At 43.7% G+C, this 14,388-nt stretch overlaps 1 protein-coding gene across 2 annotated transcripts in view; it reads right to left on the bottom strand.

Moving 5' to 3' along the window:
- Positions 1-14,388, bottom strand: part of ARHGEF6 (Rac/Cdc42 guanine nucleotide exchange factor 6) — a 712,936-nt gene that overhangs the window by 278,110 nt on the left and 420,438 nt on the right. For both annotated transcript variants that reach the window (XM_085607964.1, XM_085607965.1), the window contains exon 13: positions 1,069-1,155. In XM_085607964.1, the coding sequence (XP_085464090.1) occupies positions 1,069-1,155 (87 nt within the window). The remainder of the gene's footprint in view (positions 1-1,068; positions 1,156-14,388) is intronic.

Here is a 14,388-nt window from a genome sequence, read left to right on the forward strand (position 1 = left end):
GGGGTGATCCTGCCCCCTTCGGAGATATCCCATCTCCGATACTGTTTTCTCAACTATCATAATACTTATTGTATTTGTCTCTGTTCTTTAACATGTGTAAAGCGCTCTGATACCCACAAGGGCTTGTTTGCGCTATAAAAAACCTTCAAATAAATAAATACAAATAATAATTCTCAGATAAAATTTAGTGGACAAGCCCCAAGAGAGCTAAAAACATTGAGCGAAAAAATAAATTTAAAAACTAAGGCTTTTATTTTGGGAGAGTTTTAGAAATGTGGCAGCCCAGTTTTCAGGCATCCAGCTCACAGGAGCCAGAAACATAACCTAACAACCAAAGCGAAGCCTTGTGGGGCAGTGGAGATACTGCCTCTCAGAAGCAACAGCACTTGGGAAGCAGCACTCAGAAGCTGTAGTTTATTTGGCTCTATTTACTCTAATTTTCTTCCTTTTAAGGGAAGGCCGAGTTAGCCATCTGTTGTCACTTCAGCTGCATTCTTAAAAAGGAAGAAGAAAATCACATTCTGATAATGGCTCCTGTAGATAGCCAAAAATATGATAAAAGATGTGGTATCTATTTGTAAAAGTACTTTGGGGCCCCACAGAAGAACTGGACTAGGTAGCATTTACAACTAATAATGATGACCCGATCAGGGAGAACTTCTCTATTTTGCCAGGGTTGTTTGACCCACTTCAATTTACTTTTGCACGGTTATGACCAGCAGTCTGTATTGTGGTGCAATTTCGATGTATTGATCACAAAAATGCACAGCTTTGACATAAGTTAGAAGGTGTTTATCAATAATTTGGGTAATATATTAGCAAATCTACAGATACTTTTAAATATTAACCTTATAAACAGTCTCTATTCCACAAAAATACATGCAATCTTTAATTGCTTAGGACATATATAAAGTATTAGCAAAGAGGTGACAGATTTAGACTTATGACCATTAATGTCGGTGTCAGATATCCAGGGAGTTAAGTGAAGGCTTTAGCACGGACTAGACGTTTTTAGGTGCGTGCCATAAAACAAGGATCGTTTTTAGCTCAAATGTTTTCGGGCATTACCTGGTATATGAAGCCACTCATTCGTGGACTTGCTGACAGCATGAGGAGAGCAGTTCCGAACAACATAAAATACCTTTCTTCTTTTTCCTTAAAAACAAAGAAAATGCAAGTTATTCCTAATGTGTATATTGTAAGCTTGGACTTCAATATTGGCTATTGAAAGACTGAGTCATATATAGTGATGAATAAAATGAATAAGGACATGCTATCTATTTTTACAGATGAGGCACTGAATAGTTTAGCCAAAGTCCAACTTTGAAACAAATGCAAAAACAAAATCTAAAAAATAATATTTCTTGTTAAAATACAAACGAAAAAGTGATTACTTATCTCCATGTCCTCCTTTTCCGAAAATATCTGGAGTTCACTGTACCTTGGCAGAGTATGAAATGGACCTTTTTGGGTCTTCTGCATAAGTGTAGAAAGAACTCCTGAATCCTTGCTGCAAGGTCTTCTTAGCCGAGGTTGCTATTCATTTCCATAAAGGCTCACCCTGAAAGCCATCTGTGCTGGACCGTAAAACGAACCTGCAATGATGGGCCTGTCTGAGCAAGCACACGCCCCAGAGGGCTAATGCCATGTCATCTTGGTTAGGAATCTATAAAATGCCTCCAAATGAAGCCACTTCGATACCAGCTCTTCCGGGGTTAGAGAAAGCCAGATTCACACGTGTGACATGATGGTTTCAAGAAGTCTGCGATTCATTGATTTCAATGAGTAGAAATGGCAATGGGTTTTTGTGATCATGAAAGCTGCTATCCAGGATAAGACAGTCCATAGTCCCAATCCCTCCCCTGCTTATCTCCTGCTCTGGGTGTCTTCTATTTAGATGTGTACACTCCCTCTTCACATAATAATAATTTCAAGGAAAGTAATGCGACCAGCTACGTCTTGCAGTAAAAACCTCCAGTACTGTGAGCTCTGCAGTCCTTCTACTTTCAAGAAGCATTGACAATTCCAGGTTTTTTCTTAGGGAAAGTGTTTGCTATTAGTTGGGGGCTGCATGTGTTTCTCCCAGCTATCATAGATAGAAGATCCCAAAACTATACAACATATTGGGCTATAACAATATGAAATCTGAGCTGAAGCCCCCTCTACTAGACAGGCTGCATTAAAAGATTTAATGCAGCCTTGCCAACCCCACAGTGCTGCGGTGTCGCACAATATCAGTTCTCTTCAGCTGGTCTCCTGGTGAAGAACAACTATCACATGGTGAGCTGCAAATCCTTTCACAGAGAGGGTTGCCTACTAATGCGTGGAGACTGAATGTTCATCAAGGCTTTTGCAACTTCTCCTGCCCACTTTCAGCAGCGTCTGGAGCCCATTAGTTATATTAGGGGAGTGTAGGTCTGCTCAAGAGGAAGCGCAGAGCTCCAATTATTTCCACCCACTCTCATTGGACCAGCACCCTCCATGGTTAGTCAGAGTTATGGGCTTAAACCCCACCCATTCTTTGGACCCTGCCTTTTAAAGACCATTCTTCTTCTTGTTCAGGGATTCTGGCCAAAATCAGAACTATGCGTAGGATTATGGGACCTTAGTGTATAGGGACTGAGTCATCCTACCACCTTACTACCCATGAGCCCAGGACCGACTAGCTATAGTGTCTCAATTGCTCTCCTACTCACTCACAGAGAAACAAGTGATTAGACACCCCAGAACACAACATTCCCAAATTTCCGGCCAGTGCGTTATGCGGTGCCCTGGTATGATGATTACCTCCGGGATGGAGGGATCGGATTTGGGTCCAAGTTGGGGCCTGCTGGCACAATGGGGCTCTGCGGATTGAGCCCATGGCAATGTACCCTGATGTACTTTGATGGTATGGCATATCCTGAGATGTAAATGCAGTCCTTATATTATCTTATGTTGTGGACAATTTTGGTCGACACTTTCTTCCTGCCTTTATCTAACACCTGGTTCATTTGCATGAATTTATTCTGTACAGCTGATTAGAGTGTAATATGGAGTATGACAAATTATTGGAGTAACTTTTGAGAGGACTTTACATGCAATAAAGACTACCCGTGGCTGAACCAAACTGGGCCACTATTCTGTCATAATTTTTTGGGGGGGGAGATGTGTTGGGAAAAAGGAGGAATTTCATGTGTATGCCTGCTAAAGAATAATAAGGCCTTATCTCCCTCCCCTTGCATAGAAGTAATATTATTAAATATTAGAAGATCTATGGCCTTTGTCTGCAGACCCCATACCTTAACCTATACAGAGTAGATCTACATCATATGTGCTGTCTCGCTCTTCTCGCTGGAAAGGTCCCTCTCCAAGTGTGTCCCACCTATTCATGTATTCCAATAGGACCAAAGTACGTTGTCCCAAACAACAGCTACATTCACAGCTGTGCTCCTATGCACCGTGCGACTTAGCATCAATGCCATTCCACTCTGGAAGAGACTACCAGAGCTGCATAGAGGTGCCACCCATGTCGCTGACATCAGTTACTTTCATTACACCAACCGTGCCCTCAGACGTGGAGCCAACTGATCACATTTAAAACCAATGTGTACATTCTTAAATTTGGATCTATTCGATGAAAGAGACCATACCACAGTTTGGAGAAGTAGGAAGGTCGAGAGGAATCTGCGGTTAAATCGATATCCACCAGAAAGGGCAGTACTGAAGGAAAGTAACTTGTTCTTATGATGGATACACTTCTAACCATAGATTCATCACCTTGTGATCAAATACCAAAGCAGTACCTCCCAAGGTGGTGGGTTATGTGGAATGGCTCAAACAAAAAAGTCCTAAAGGACAAAGTGGTCAAAATGCCCATCTCGACTGACCTGACTGAATCGTGAACGTGTGCACCCATGACCACGTTGCTGGCTGACAAATTTCCAGGGCAGAAACACAATGTGGGTGGTAGTTGCCTTAGCCCTGGTAGAGTGAGCCTTAACCTTCTGGAGGCTGCCTTTTAGCCAATGCTAGAAGATCTCGATTCAGGAGCATGTTAGTTGAGAGATGGTAAGTTTCTGTACCGCCTTGCCCATCTTTGACCCAAAGAACTCCACAAAGAGCTGATCATCCACCCGATGTTCCTTGGTACGAAAAATGTAAACGCTGAGCACTCTATTGGGGTCCAATAAACGGAGTCTCTCTTACTCTTTCGAGGGATGGGGCAGAGTGAAGAAGGTTGCTAGTGTGATGGCTTGACCAATGTGAAAAAACATCACCACCTTCACCAGGAAGGCAGCTCAAGTCCTTACCACCAGTTTTTCCAGGAAAAAGGTGGTATAAGATGGCTGGACTGAAAGGGCTTGAAGTTCAGTCACTGGGCTTGTGGATGCTATTACCACTAGAAAGACCGTTTTCAAAGTGAGTAGACATAATGAACAACTATACATAGGTTTGAATGGGGTACACAACTGAAAAATGAGGACTAGATTTAAGTCACACTGTGGCATTACAAATGCATCACAACCGGTGACCTAAACAAGGACGGTTGATATGGCAAATCTAAAAAGGCTGAAAGTGACAACAGGTAACCTTCAACTGTGCCCAGAGCAAGGCTTGCTGGGCCAATAACTAAGCAACCAACAACACATCCAACAGTTTTGCCTCCAACAGATTTACACCATAAACTTTCCCAGTGCCCTGCATATACAGATTTTGTGGGAGAGTGCCTGGCCACCAAGATGACATCAACGGCATTGAGAGTTAGATCAAAAGAAATCTACTGCTGCTGTTCAATCTCAATCCACAAGGTGAATATTACTAAGGCTCGGCTGCAAGACCTTGCGCCTTTCTGCTGTAACAGGAGGTCCTCTCACCTGATGGGAACCTTATGGGAATGAAATGCTCAAGCCCAGAAGTTCCGGGTACCATAATGGTGTAATCCAGCACCACCAGGAAGACTTGGGTTTGGTCGTTCCTGATGTTCCTGAGAACGTGGAGCAGGAGAGGTAGCAGTGGGAAGGCATACAGCAGTCTCACACTCCACTTTATACAGAATCCACATCCAAGAGAGTGCTTTCTGCCCTGCTAGCTGCAGTACCATATAGCAGTGGTTTTGTATCACCAAATCTGTACCAGCCTCTCATTGATGGATGGTAGGAACGCCTTTAATGCTAGGAGAATAGCCCACAACTCCAGCAGGTTGAGGTGGAGTCGAATTTCAGACGGAGACCATAAGCCTCTGATCTCCACCTTTCCCAGATGACCTACCCGACCCACTAGAGACAAGGCCATCACCACTGTCGGCTCTGGGTAGGGAAGGGAGAGGAGTCTGCTTCTGGCTCAACTGCAGTCAGGCAGTCACTATTGCAGATCGTTTACAGTCTCCTCCGAAACCTGAATGGAATCCAACAGGTTCCCTTGGTGCTGGGCCCACCGCCACTTCAGGTTCCACTGCAGAGCCTTATATGTCACCTAGCATAGCCAATGAGCAGGTTGCAGGAGGCCAAGAGATTCATGAGAAAGCATTTCTCGCACTAATAGGAGTTGGGCTATTAGCCCAAACATCAACGGAATAATTTGTGCGGGTCTGTCAACAGGCATTTCTTTGCAACAGTCCAAGCAAGGTTTAAATCTTCTAGTTTGTTGGAGGGGACACAGCTCTAATTGCACAGTGGCTGGAGAATTTTTGAGAAAAAAACCTCATCACACCGATGAGAAGAAAGGAAAGTGGAGCTCCTGATTTACGTTACAAGGTGCAGAAAGAAAGAAAATAATGTCATCACTCAGGGGTGGCGCTTATATGCAGACAAAACGAAGTCAACGCAGAGCTAAATGGTGTGTGGGAGCACTGCTGTGTTAAAGTTTCCAAATCCAGTGTGGCATCATGGGATATTCTAAAGGTGAGGATTCTGCAGTTGGAAGTAGCCATCAAAAAACCATAACAGCAATGGCTTTGTTAGAATTTTAGAGATGCAGGGTGATCTAAATGATATTTTGTGTGTGGCATAGATTTATTGCGTCTCAAACCCATGACCAGTAAGATACTTTCTTCACTAAAATTGAGCTCCAAATGGTTCAACTGTCATAGCAACATAAAGAAGGTCACGTATCACCACCATACTACTAATAATTACATCAGTCCTTTCTCTCTTGATGCTTCAATCAAATCTTATTAGACCAACGGAGGGACTTTTTGAATCGGATAGGATCAAGCTGCCCCACTGGCCCCATAAAAAGACTCAAATGCTGCTTTCTACTCTTAGTATCCCTCTTCTGGAGATGGTGAATCTTCTGGTCACAAGTCATGCAAAGGCTCTAACCTCCGATGAAGCCCGACACTGCACCAATTCAGGAGGGACCTCAAGACATGGCTCTTCGAATGACCCCAACGGAGCTGACTACACACCCCTCCCTCAGCACCTTGAGACCCTGATGGGTGAGTAGTGCGCTCTACAAAACCCTGATTGATTGATTGAACCTTTGAACCAAGCTATAGGAGCAAAGTGAATCTTTTTTTCCCACCTGATTGTAACAGCCTCTGCTGAAGAGAGAAAACAACGTTTTTGTAACCAAGTAGGGAAAAGGGGAAAGGGAATGAAAGAGAGAGACTACAATGCATGACACAGGAAACGATGGAGCTGCCTGTCAGATAACTTGAAGCACCTTGCTAACCAATGGTATTCAGTTTAGGGGAAGACTAAGGGATTAGAATGCAATATTAGAATTCAACACAGTTCTGTCCATATCTTAACAGTAACTGCAGTTCCACACTGGTTATCGGAAGCACCACACCCTCACACATCTAACTGCTTCCAAATCACCTAGAGCACACTTTCTACCTGGATACCTAGTAATTCTCTTCTTGACAAGTGAATAGGAATTTAAATAAAAGGAAGGCCAGAATGTAAACAGAAGAGTACCAAAATATGAACATTGGTTTTCCTGCATTTTTAAAATGTGTGCTAGGGACACCACCACTTTTTTGAGTCAGCCCTATATAAAGTCAATAATATCTACAGAAAGAGGCTTGTGTTCTGTGCTTCAGTGTCTTGTAGGCTTACTTCAATCCAAGTGCCCTATGCTATGATCTCTTCCGCTTGAGAGTTCCACAGGCTTACCTTCAGCCCAAGTGTCTTGCATGTTATCGTCTTAAGTTCTGGTCAATATGCAATACATCATGGCTTACATCAACCTTCTACAACTGAGAAAAGCTTCAATAAGTAAGAAGCCTTTAGTATGTTAACCAGCATTTAACAAGATAATACTAACCTATGTAGCATTGTGTTTTCAGGTTCCTGTATTTGCACAGACTCGAAAAGTTTTGAGAATATGAGCCACCAAGCACTTGTGTCACTAGAAGTTAAGGAATGGAAAGTTTAGAAGTTGTCCAGAAGATTGTAGCTCATTTCCTGTGTCCCTGTCAGAAGAATGCAAGGACAAACAAGTCGATGTGGGCAGGCATAGTTTCAATATCCAAGCCACATCCAACATGGCAAAAATAAAAAGGTGATGTGTGGAATGCGTAAATTAACCTCAACCAATGGTACTTTAATTGGGCCCGCAATCAAGTTCATCATTTGTTTTGCCCACTAGACCACCTCAAAGAGGAACCAACCTTATACAAATCAGCCCTGGCCCAGCTCCATTAGGAACAACCTAGCCCAAGTTACCAGGCCAGGTGCCTTCTGTACGGAAACACAAGCAACCACAGACAGGCATAACTACTGAGGTATGTAGTACTTTGGGTAGGGCTTTAAAATGTGCTCAGAACTATGCGATGCTATATATTTTGCTTGTTATTGAATAAAAAGTTAAAAAGGAAATATTTTGTAGAGACAGAGATCTGTCTTGAATAAATTCATGTGGCATTTCCTACCCATCAAGGTACTAAGGGCGATCTTGAAAGGACAACATTTTAGAGACGCACAAGGGAGTGTCACGTCTCTAATACCAATGGCTAAGCTGCTTTCTCCCAGGCATTCATTCTGCACTGTCTTGGAGAGAGGGGTATGAATCCGCAATAGCCCAGCCCAGAAAACATAGGCTCCCTACAGCTCCTTTCTGTGGCCTTTCTTTTTATTTCAACTCGATGAATATCGCAAACAAGAAATCCCTTATGCCAAGGTCAGCTCAGGGATTTAAGTAGGGTGGGTCCTTCTGGGTCTCAGACTCGGCGACAATTGAAAACTGTAGTATGCAAACGGGTCGCTATTGGACTCTATAATCATACCTCTTACTTTACAAGCAAATACGCTGATCGATTTCCCGAAAAACAATGTCACAAACCCTTAACGTATTCCTTAGCAGCGATAAAACCCCCATGTACATTTAACATTTTACTTCATTTATAATTTTTCAAAATATTGTGTTTCTGTAATTTTTTACGGCAAAAAATGACTTTAGCATAGTGTTTACTTTGGACTGAGTAGCCTCGAGGTGTCTGAGCGTGGTCAGGTTGTGTGTGATTGCATACAACAGCGCCCGTTTGAGAGCTCTGAATTTGAGGCAGATGGCAGTGAAAGTTACTCACAGTACTTATCAGTGGGTCACAGAGTTGTGCAGTGTACGTCCAGTCCTTGGTCTCTCTGCAGTACAAACAGCGGGAGATAGTTGCATATGTGCCATTTGTAACTGTGGAAAAGGCTCAGATATGCAGATGTAGGGAGAAAAAAGTTAAAGTGTTTAACAGAGAGAGACTACAGAAGCAAGTAGTGTGAAGAGGAGAAATGTAGTGTCTGAGACACTTTGAAGGCCACTGTGTGTTGTGTGGCATGTTTCGATGCAGTAACAGGAAGCTATCCATTTACTGGCAAGGTGGCGTGTTATGTTGAGCACTTGCAGTTTACATGTTTTCAGTCACACCATTATTTACATCCGCCATATCCCTTGGAAATATTTCCTACTTATGCTTCTTTAGCCGCGCCCCCTTTCGGGGACCTTCCCCTTACACATTTTTCATCCCACTCAAAGCACTTGGTCCACTGGATGTAATATGGAATGTGCGAAGCCAGAAGTATTATCTCTTCACAATACTGCAAAAAAAAATGTTGGTTTCATAATTGGTTCAGTGCTGCTACAATATGTGTGTACTTGTACGCGAGATGTGTCTATATCTGTCTTTCTCTGTGTGTTATCTCGGTACCTGGAAGCCTGTAAAAATAGACCTTTTTAGGTTGACATTGATCGACCTGTTGTATCCTCTTTTATGGGCTCTGGCAAACCCACCAATTGCCTTTGGCTGTTATCTGTGTCATTTACAAATGCTGTCTTGTTATTGGTGCATTTGTTTAAATGTTCCTCATTTGTGGGATTAGCTTCCTCGCTGGCAATTTCACTCAGAGAATGTTTTGTTTGGCCATACCATTGTACAGCGTGTAATGGCCTCTCCTCTCTCCTCCTGTATGGCCATTGCAGCCTAACACAGCTTGGTTCCCTCCAACCTTGCTAAACTCCCAGCCCATTAGTTCCACCCCCTCCCTGGACTCTCATCCGCCCACCCCCTCCCCGGTCTCTCTCCCGTCCGTCACTTTGCGCCCTCATTTACTTCATTTTTGTATTACATTGTAATTGCATTTATATAGAGCTTACTACCCCTGACGAGGCGCTAAAGCGCTTTTTCAGCAAGTAGCACGCTTCCAGAACCCATAAAGGATTAGTGGTGAATTAGTATAGTGAAATGTGAAAGTTATTTGAGTGGTGGATATGTTACTCAGTTATTTGGATTGAGAAGGATAGAGGAGGGATAGTGTCAAGCAACGCTTTGTCTGTAATTATGGCTGCTGCGCCTTTCGCCACGCTTTAACTTTTATTCGTGTGTCGCGTCACTTGTTTTCTGTGCGCCACTAATGCCTGCAATCAATGCGCCCACACTGGTGGTTTGTAAATAATCTAAACGGAGAGTGACCGAGGGGAGCAATAAAAAAACATTATTCAAAATGACATGGCATTATTTATCTTGTGTTTTGATAACAATATTCAAAGGGGTTCATGGTTGTTTAACATTTTATTAAGCAAAAGTAATATTTCAGTTCTATTAATGTTAGCGCGCATGTGTGAAAAGACAGTACTGGCATAACATCTAGTGAGGGTACTTCGTTAGCTTGTAGGCGCTGCCTCTGTTTGTAATTGAATGCGAACAGCAACCTGCGCTCCACTCATCTGTGTGCACCGCGGGGTCAGTGCTGAAAGCCTGTGTCTGGTTTCACCGGCACCTAGAAGCTGCGCAGCGCTGCTCCAGTCCGCTCCTCACAGCCCGTGCTGCTCTCTCAGGGGATGGCTCCAGTAACCGGGAGCGAGGGTTCTGCTGCGTGGGTTAGGTGAGTCGCCGTTTACCGCTCTGCAGAGAGCTGAGAGGGATTGCATTTTTAAAACAGACAGCCAAACATTGAACAGATTAATTCCGGCGGGGAGGGCTTGGGTTTACTTTGGAATCATCACCCCTGCAGAAAGGTGCGGTTAACCCCTGGGGAAAGGAGTGGGGCTTATATTGCTATGGGCATTTCGCTTGGGGTGTGGTTTTGTTTACAGAGACCTTTCCAAACTATCCCAAAGGCACCGTGTTTCCAAACTATCCCAAAGGCACCGTGTTTATTAAACACCATTCGGCAGGTCAGTGCATGTTGAGCACTGGGTAACTAGTGTGACTTTGGCATTTTGCAAGCGCTAGCGCTTTTACGTGCACCATGGCTGTTCTGGCAGCACGCCGATACAAGCCGCGACCTGTTAATAGCATTGTGCAAATTGGCGAGGCCCCTAAAAAATGGATTGGCTGGAGAAGTGGAGGACGGTATGTTAGCGCGAGGGCTCGGTGTGGAGAGCCCTCGTGTGCTCCCGGTGGGGCCTTCTTTTCCTGCAGGCCAGCCCCTCACTAGACTTATGCTGTATTTCAGACCTAGCACCGTGATATTGTTTGTGCACATAACCCAGTACTGCTATGAGGTGCATCAGATCACCCAGTGCGCCCCTGAGGTGCATCATAAAGTGTTTCCTGCTGTGCATCACTCAATGCTACCTTAATGTCCATCTCTTGCTATACGATATCCCAATATCTTAGCACATTTACTTATGATCTCATCTACACCCCACCCTTTGCTCCACTGATCCACATCACCCAATGTCTCTAAACAGAGATATGAAAGACTGTTGGCTTGAGTGTACTGATGGTCTATTTACAAAGCACACTCACACTAAAAGCATCATGGCGCTGGCGCCAGACTATGAACTGAGGAGGATATGGAACGAGGAGAGGAGGTAGACGAGAAGGCACAAGGACAGACCACTAAAAAACACGGACACAGAGATACAGAGAAAAAAAATAAAAAAAGATTTTAGATGTCTACCAAAGACCGAAAATTCCACTACGAGCTGAAACTAAATTGGAAAATTGTTCCAAGGCTGCAGCCCCACAACCCTGAAAACCCTTCCCTGACAGCGTGTTCTCGTGAAGTGAAGCACCTTAAAAAAGTCAAGAAAGCTTTATTCGACGATTGTCATAAAAGCATACAAAATTCATATACATACTAATTACACAAAACATGTTAAAATAGTTTAAAACAATAAATAAGGGTATTTGCAAGAAAAGTTGGCAATTCAGAGACTAGGAGGATTTACCCAATCAACATTTTACTCCTAATTACCAATGCCCTGCCAAGGAACTTAGCGACAGAAATATAGACAAGTGGGATTTCAGCAGAGCGCAAAATGCGTAGTGCCACCTTGGCATTTCTAGTACCCAACTGTCGGCACATTGGTTTTAGCCAGGTCTGGCGGGGAATTGTGTAGGATGGACATTGGAACAGGAGATGATTGACAGATTCAATAGGTGCAGTACAGCCAGGACAGTTAAGCACGTTGGACACGGCCCATCTAGATGAAAACTCTCTTACTGGGAGACTGCCTACTCTGAATTGAAAATAGAGCTTCCTGTCTTGGGGATTAGTAATGTCATCCCAAAAAGATGCCAAGGAAATAGTATCCTTGAAATCAAGAAAAATACCAGACAATGAAAGCGGATCTGTAGATCTGAAAACTCGGGTAGCTACCAATTCCCAGTACAAAGCCTTCAGTGCTAGTTTGGACGGAAAGCTAGCGTTAAGTGGATCCTCCCACAAAGTTTTAAGGCCCAAATCCAGAAGCGACTCATGTAGCCTACGTAGCCACTTGACCTTACGAAAGGTATTCAGTTTGATAATGTCCATGAGGCCAAGAGCAAAAAGCCTAAGTTCAGGAGTGACCCATAATCGCCGCCAGTATAATATGGGGCGAAATAAGGCAATTAATGCTATTGGTCTCATACCTAGGTCATAAAACAGGGGGCAAAGGGGAGTGCTCTGAGGTAGTTTGGTAAGATTTCGTAAAAATCTATTTTCAGAGGTGGATAATTTGTATACATTATCAAATCCCCACAACTCAACTCCATAGAGCACAGCACCGACCACTTTACCATCATACACCCGAAGTGCAGGGTCAATGGGTTTAGTCAGGGATTTGGTATGTTCTTTGCTTAACGCACCAGAGAGTTGGGAATGTGTGAGGGATGCCAGCTCTACCTGCTTTTTCCATCCCAAGTCATGTTGGATGCAAATACCAAGATAAGTAAAATCTTGAACCTGGTCCAATGGCATTTTATTCATATATATTTTGCTTTTAAAAGATTTGGACTGGTTGAAGGACATAAATTTAGATTTTAAAACATTGATTTCAAGCCCGCGGGCAAAACAGAAGTCCTCAAAAATACATAAGGACTTCTGTAAACCACTCGGGGTTTTGAAATAATAAGACAATCGTCGGCAAACATTAAAATAGGAATTTTTGCACCTGCCAAAGAGGGGGCATCCACATTTGCATCTAATAATAATTTGGCCACATCGTTAATATACAGGGAAAATAAAGTTGGCGCAAGAACGCAGCCCTGCCTAACCCCCTTCTGGATAAGGAACTGCCTAGTCACTTGACCAACACCACCCCATCTAATCTGCGCAAAATTGTCTACATGGAGTCTAGCAATTATGGAAATTAGGACAGGTGGCATCCCCATCTTTTCTAAGACAACCCATAGGGATGCCCGAGGGACAAGATCAAAGGCTGCCCTAAGATCAATGAAGGCAGCATATAGGCTGCCACCCCCCAGGTAGACCACCTTCCAATAGAGCATAGCGAAATGCAGCACCTGGTCAATGGTGCTTATTCTAGCTCTAAAGCCAGCTTGGAGGTGAGAGAGGATTGCATTATCTAAAGCCCAATCCAACACTTTGTTCAAGATCAGCCTGCCTAAAATCTTTTGTGTGGTGTCAATCAGGCTGATTGGACGATAGTTTGCAGGGATGGACTTGTCCCCTTTCTTGAACACCGGGATAATTTCAGCTCCTTTCCAGGAAGTGGGGATCGGGGCACCTCTAGCAATCAAGTTGGCTAAGATTAGGATATAGTTTCCCCAAGATTCGCTGTTACTCAAAAAGATATCAGCAGGGACTCCATCCATCCCAGGGGCCCTTCCAGGAACCAATGACTTAAGAGCAATAACAACATCACCCAGGGTAAAAGCTTCTTCCTTATAAAAGGTAAGTTGGTAGTTAGAAGAAGGGCACGTGTCTTCTTCAACAGCATATAGGGACTCAAAGTGCTTGACCCAGGCATCTTGCGAAACCCAATTTTGGGGTTTATCAGGGTTGCCCCCAGTCCCCCATCTAACAACAGACCAGAAACGTCTCATATCCTTTTGGGCACCTGCTTCCCTAAGATCCTGCCATCTTTGGAAATCCCACGCTCTCTTAGATTTGAGGATAGCTTGCTTATAAGCATATCTAGCAGAGCGGACTTTAAGACTGTCGCCAGATTTCAATGCGGTGCCCAAGTTACCGCAAGCATCTCTACACGCGGTAGAATACCATCATGGTGAGGGATCATACTTGGGCTTAGTTGCTTTGCAGGGCCTTACAAAGATATCTTTAAGTTCCAGAAAAAAAGAATCATGAATCGACAACCCAGGTATACCATGTGGTTCCAGAGGACACTGATTATATGCAACCCCTAAGTCCTGGGTGGCAAGTTCTAATCTGTTAAAAATGCGAGTTAAACAATCTTGACTTTGAGCAACCTTAGCCCACTTAACGTGGCGCAGATCATTAGCAATAACTACATCCTAAAGGTACAATGGAGAAGGATCACTATGGGCAGTGGGGGTCACCCAAAGCATAGTAGATAGAGAGAGAGGATTATGATCACTCTCCAATCTGTCTATAACCACCATGTCCCTCATGGTATCCCATAGATCTAGTGATAGCAGAATATAATCAATTCTGCTAGTACGGGAACCACTCTTGAAAGTAATGGACCCTGATTTGTCTTGCTCAGACCTGCCATTTGTTGCACGAAGCCCCTTATTTAGACAAAGGGCGTTAATCTGGA

The sequence above is a fragment of the Triturus cristatus genome, chromosome 5_2 (genome assembly GCF_964204655.1).
Source record: "Triturus cristatus chromosome 5_2, aTriCri1.1, whole genome shotgun sequence".
In the NCBI taxonomy this organism is placed as follows: domain Eukaryota; kingdom Metazoa; phylum Chordata; class Amphibia; order Caudata; family Salamandridae; genus Triturus; species Triturus cristatus.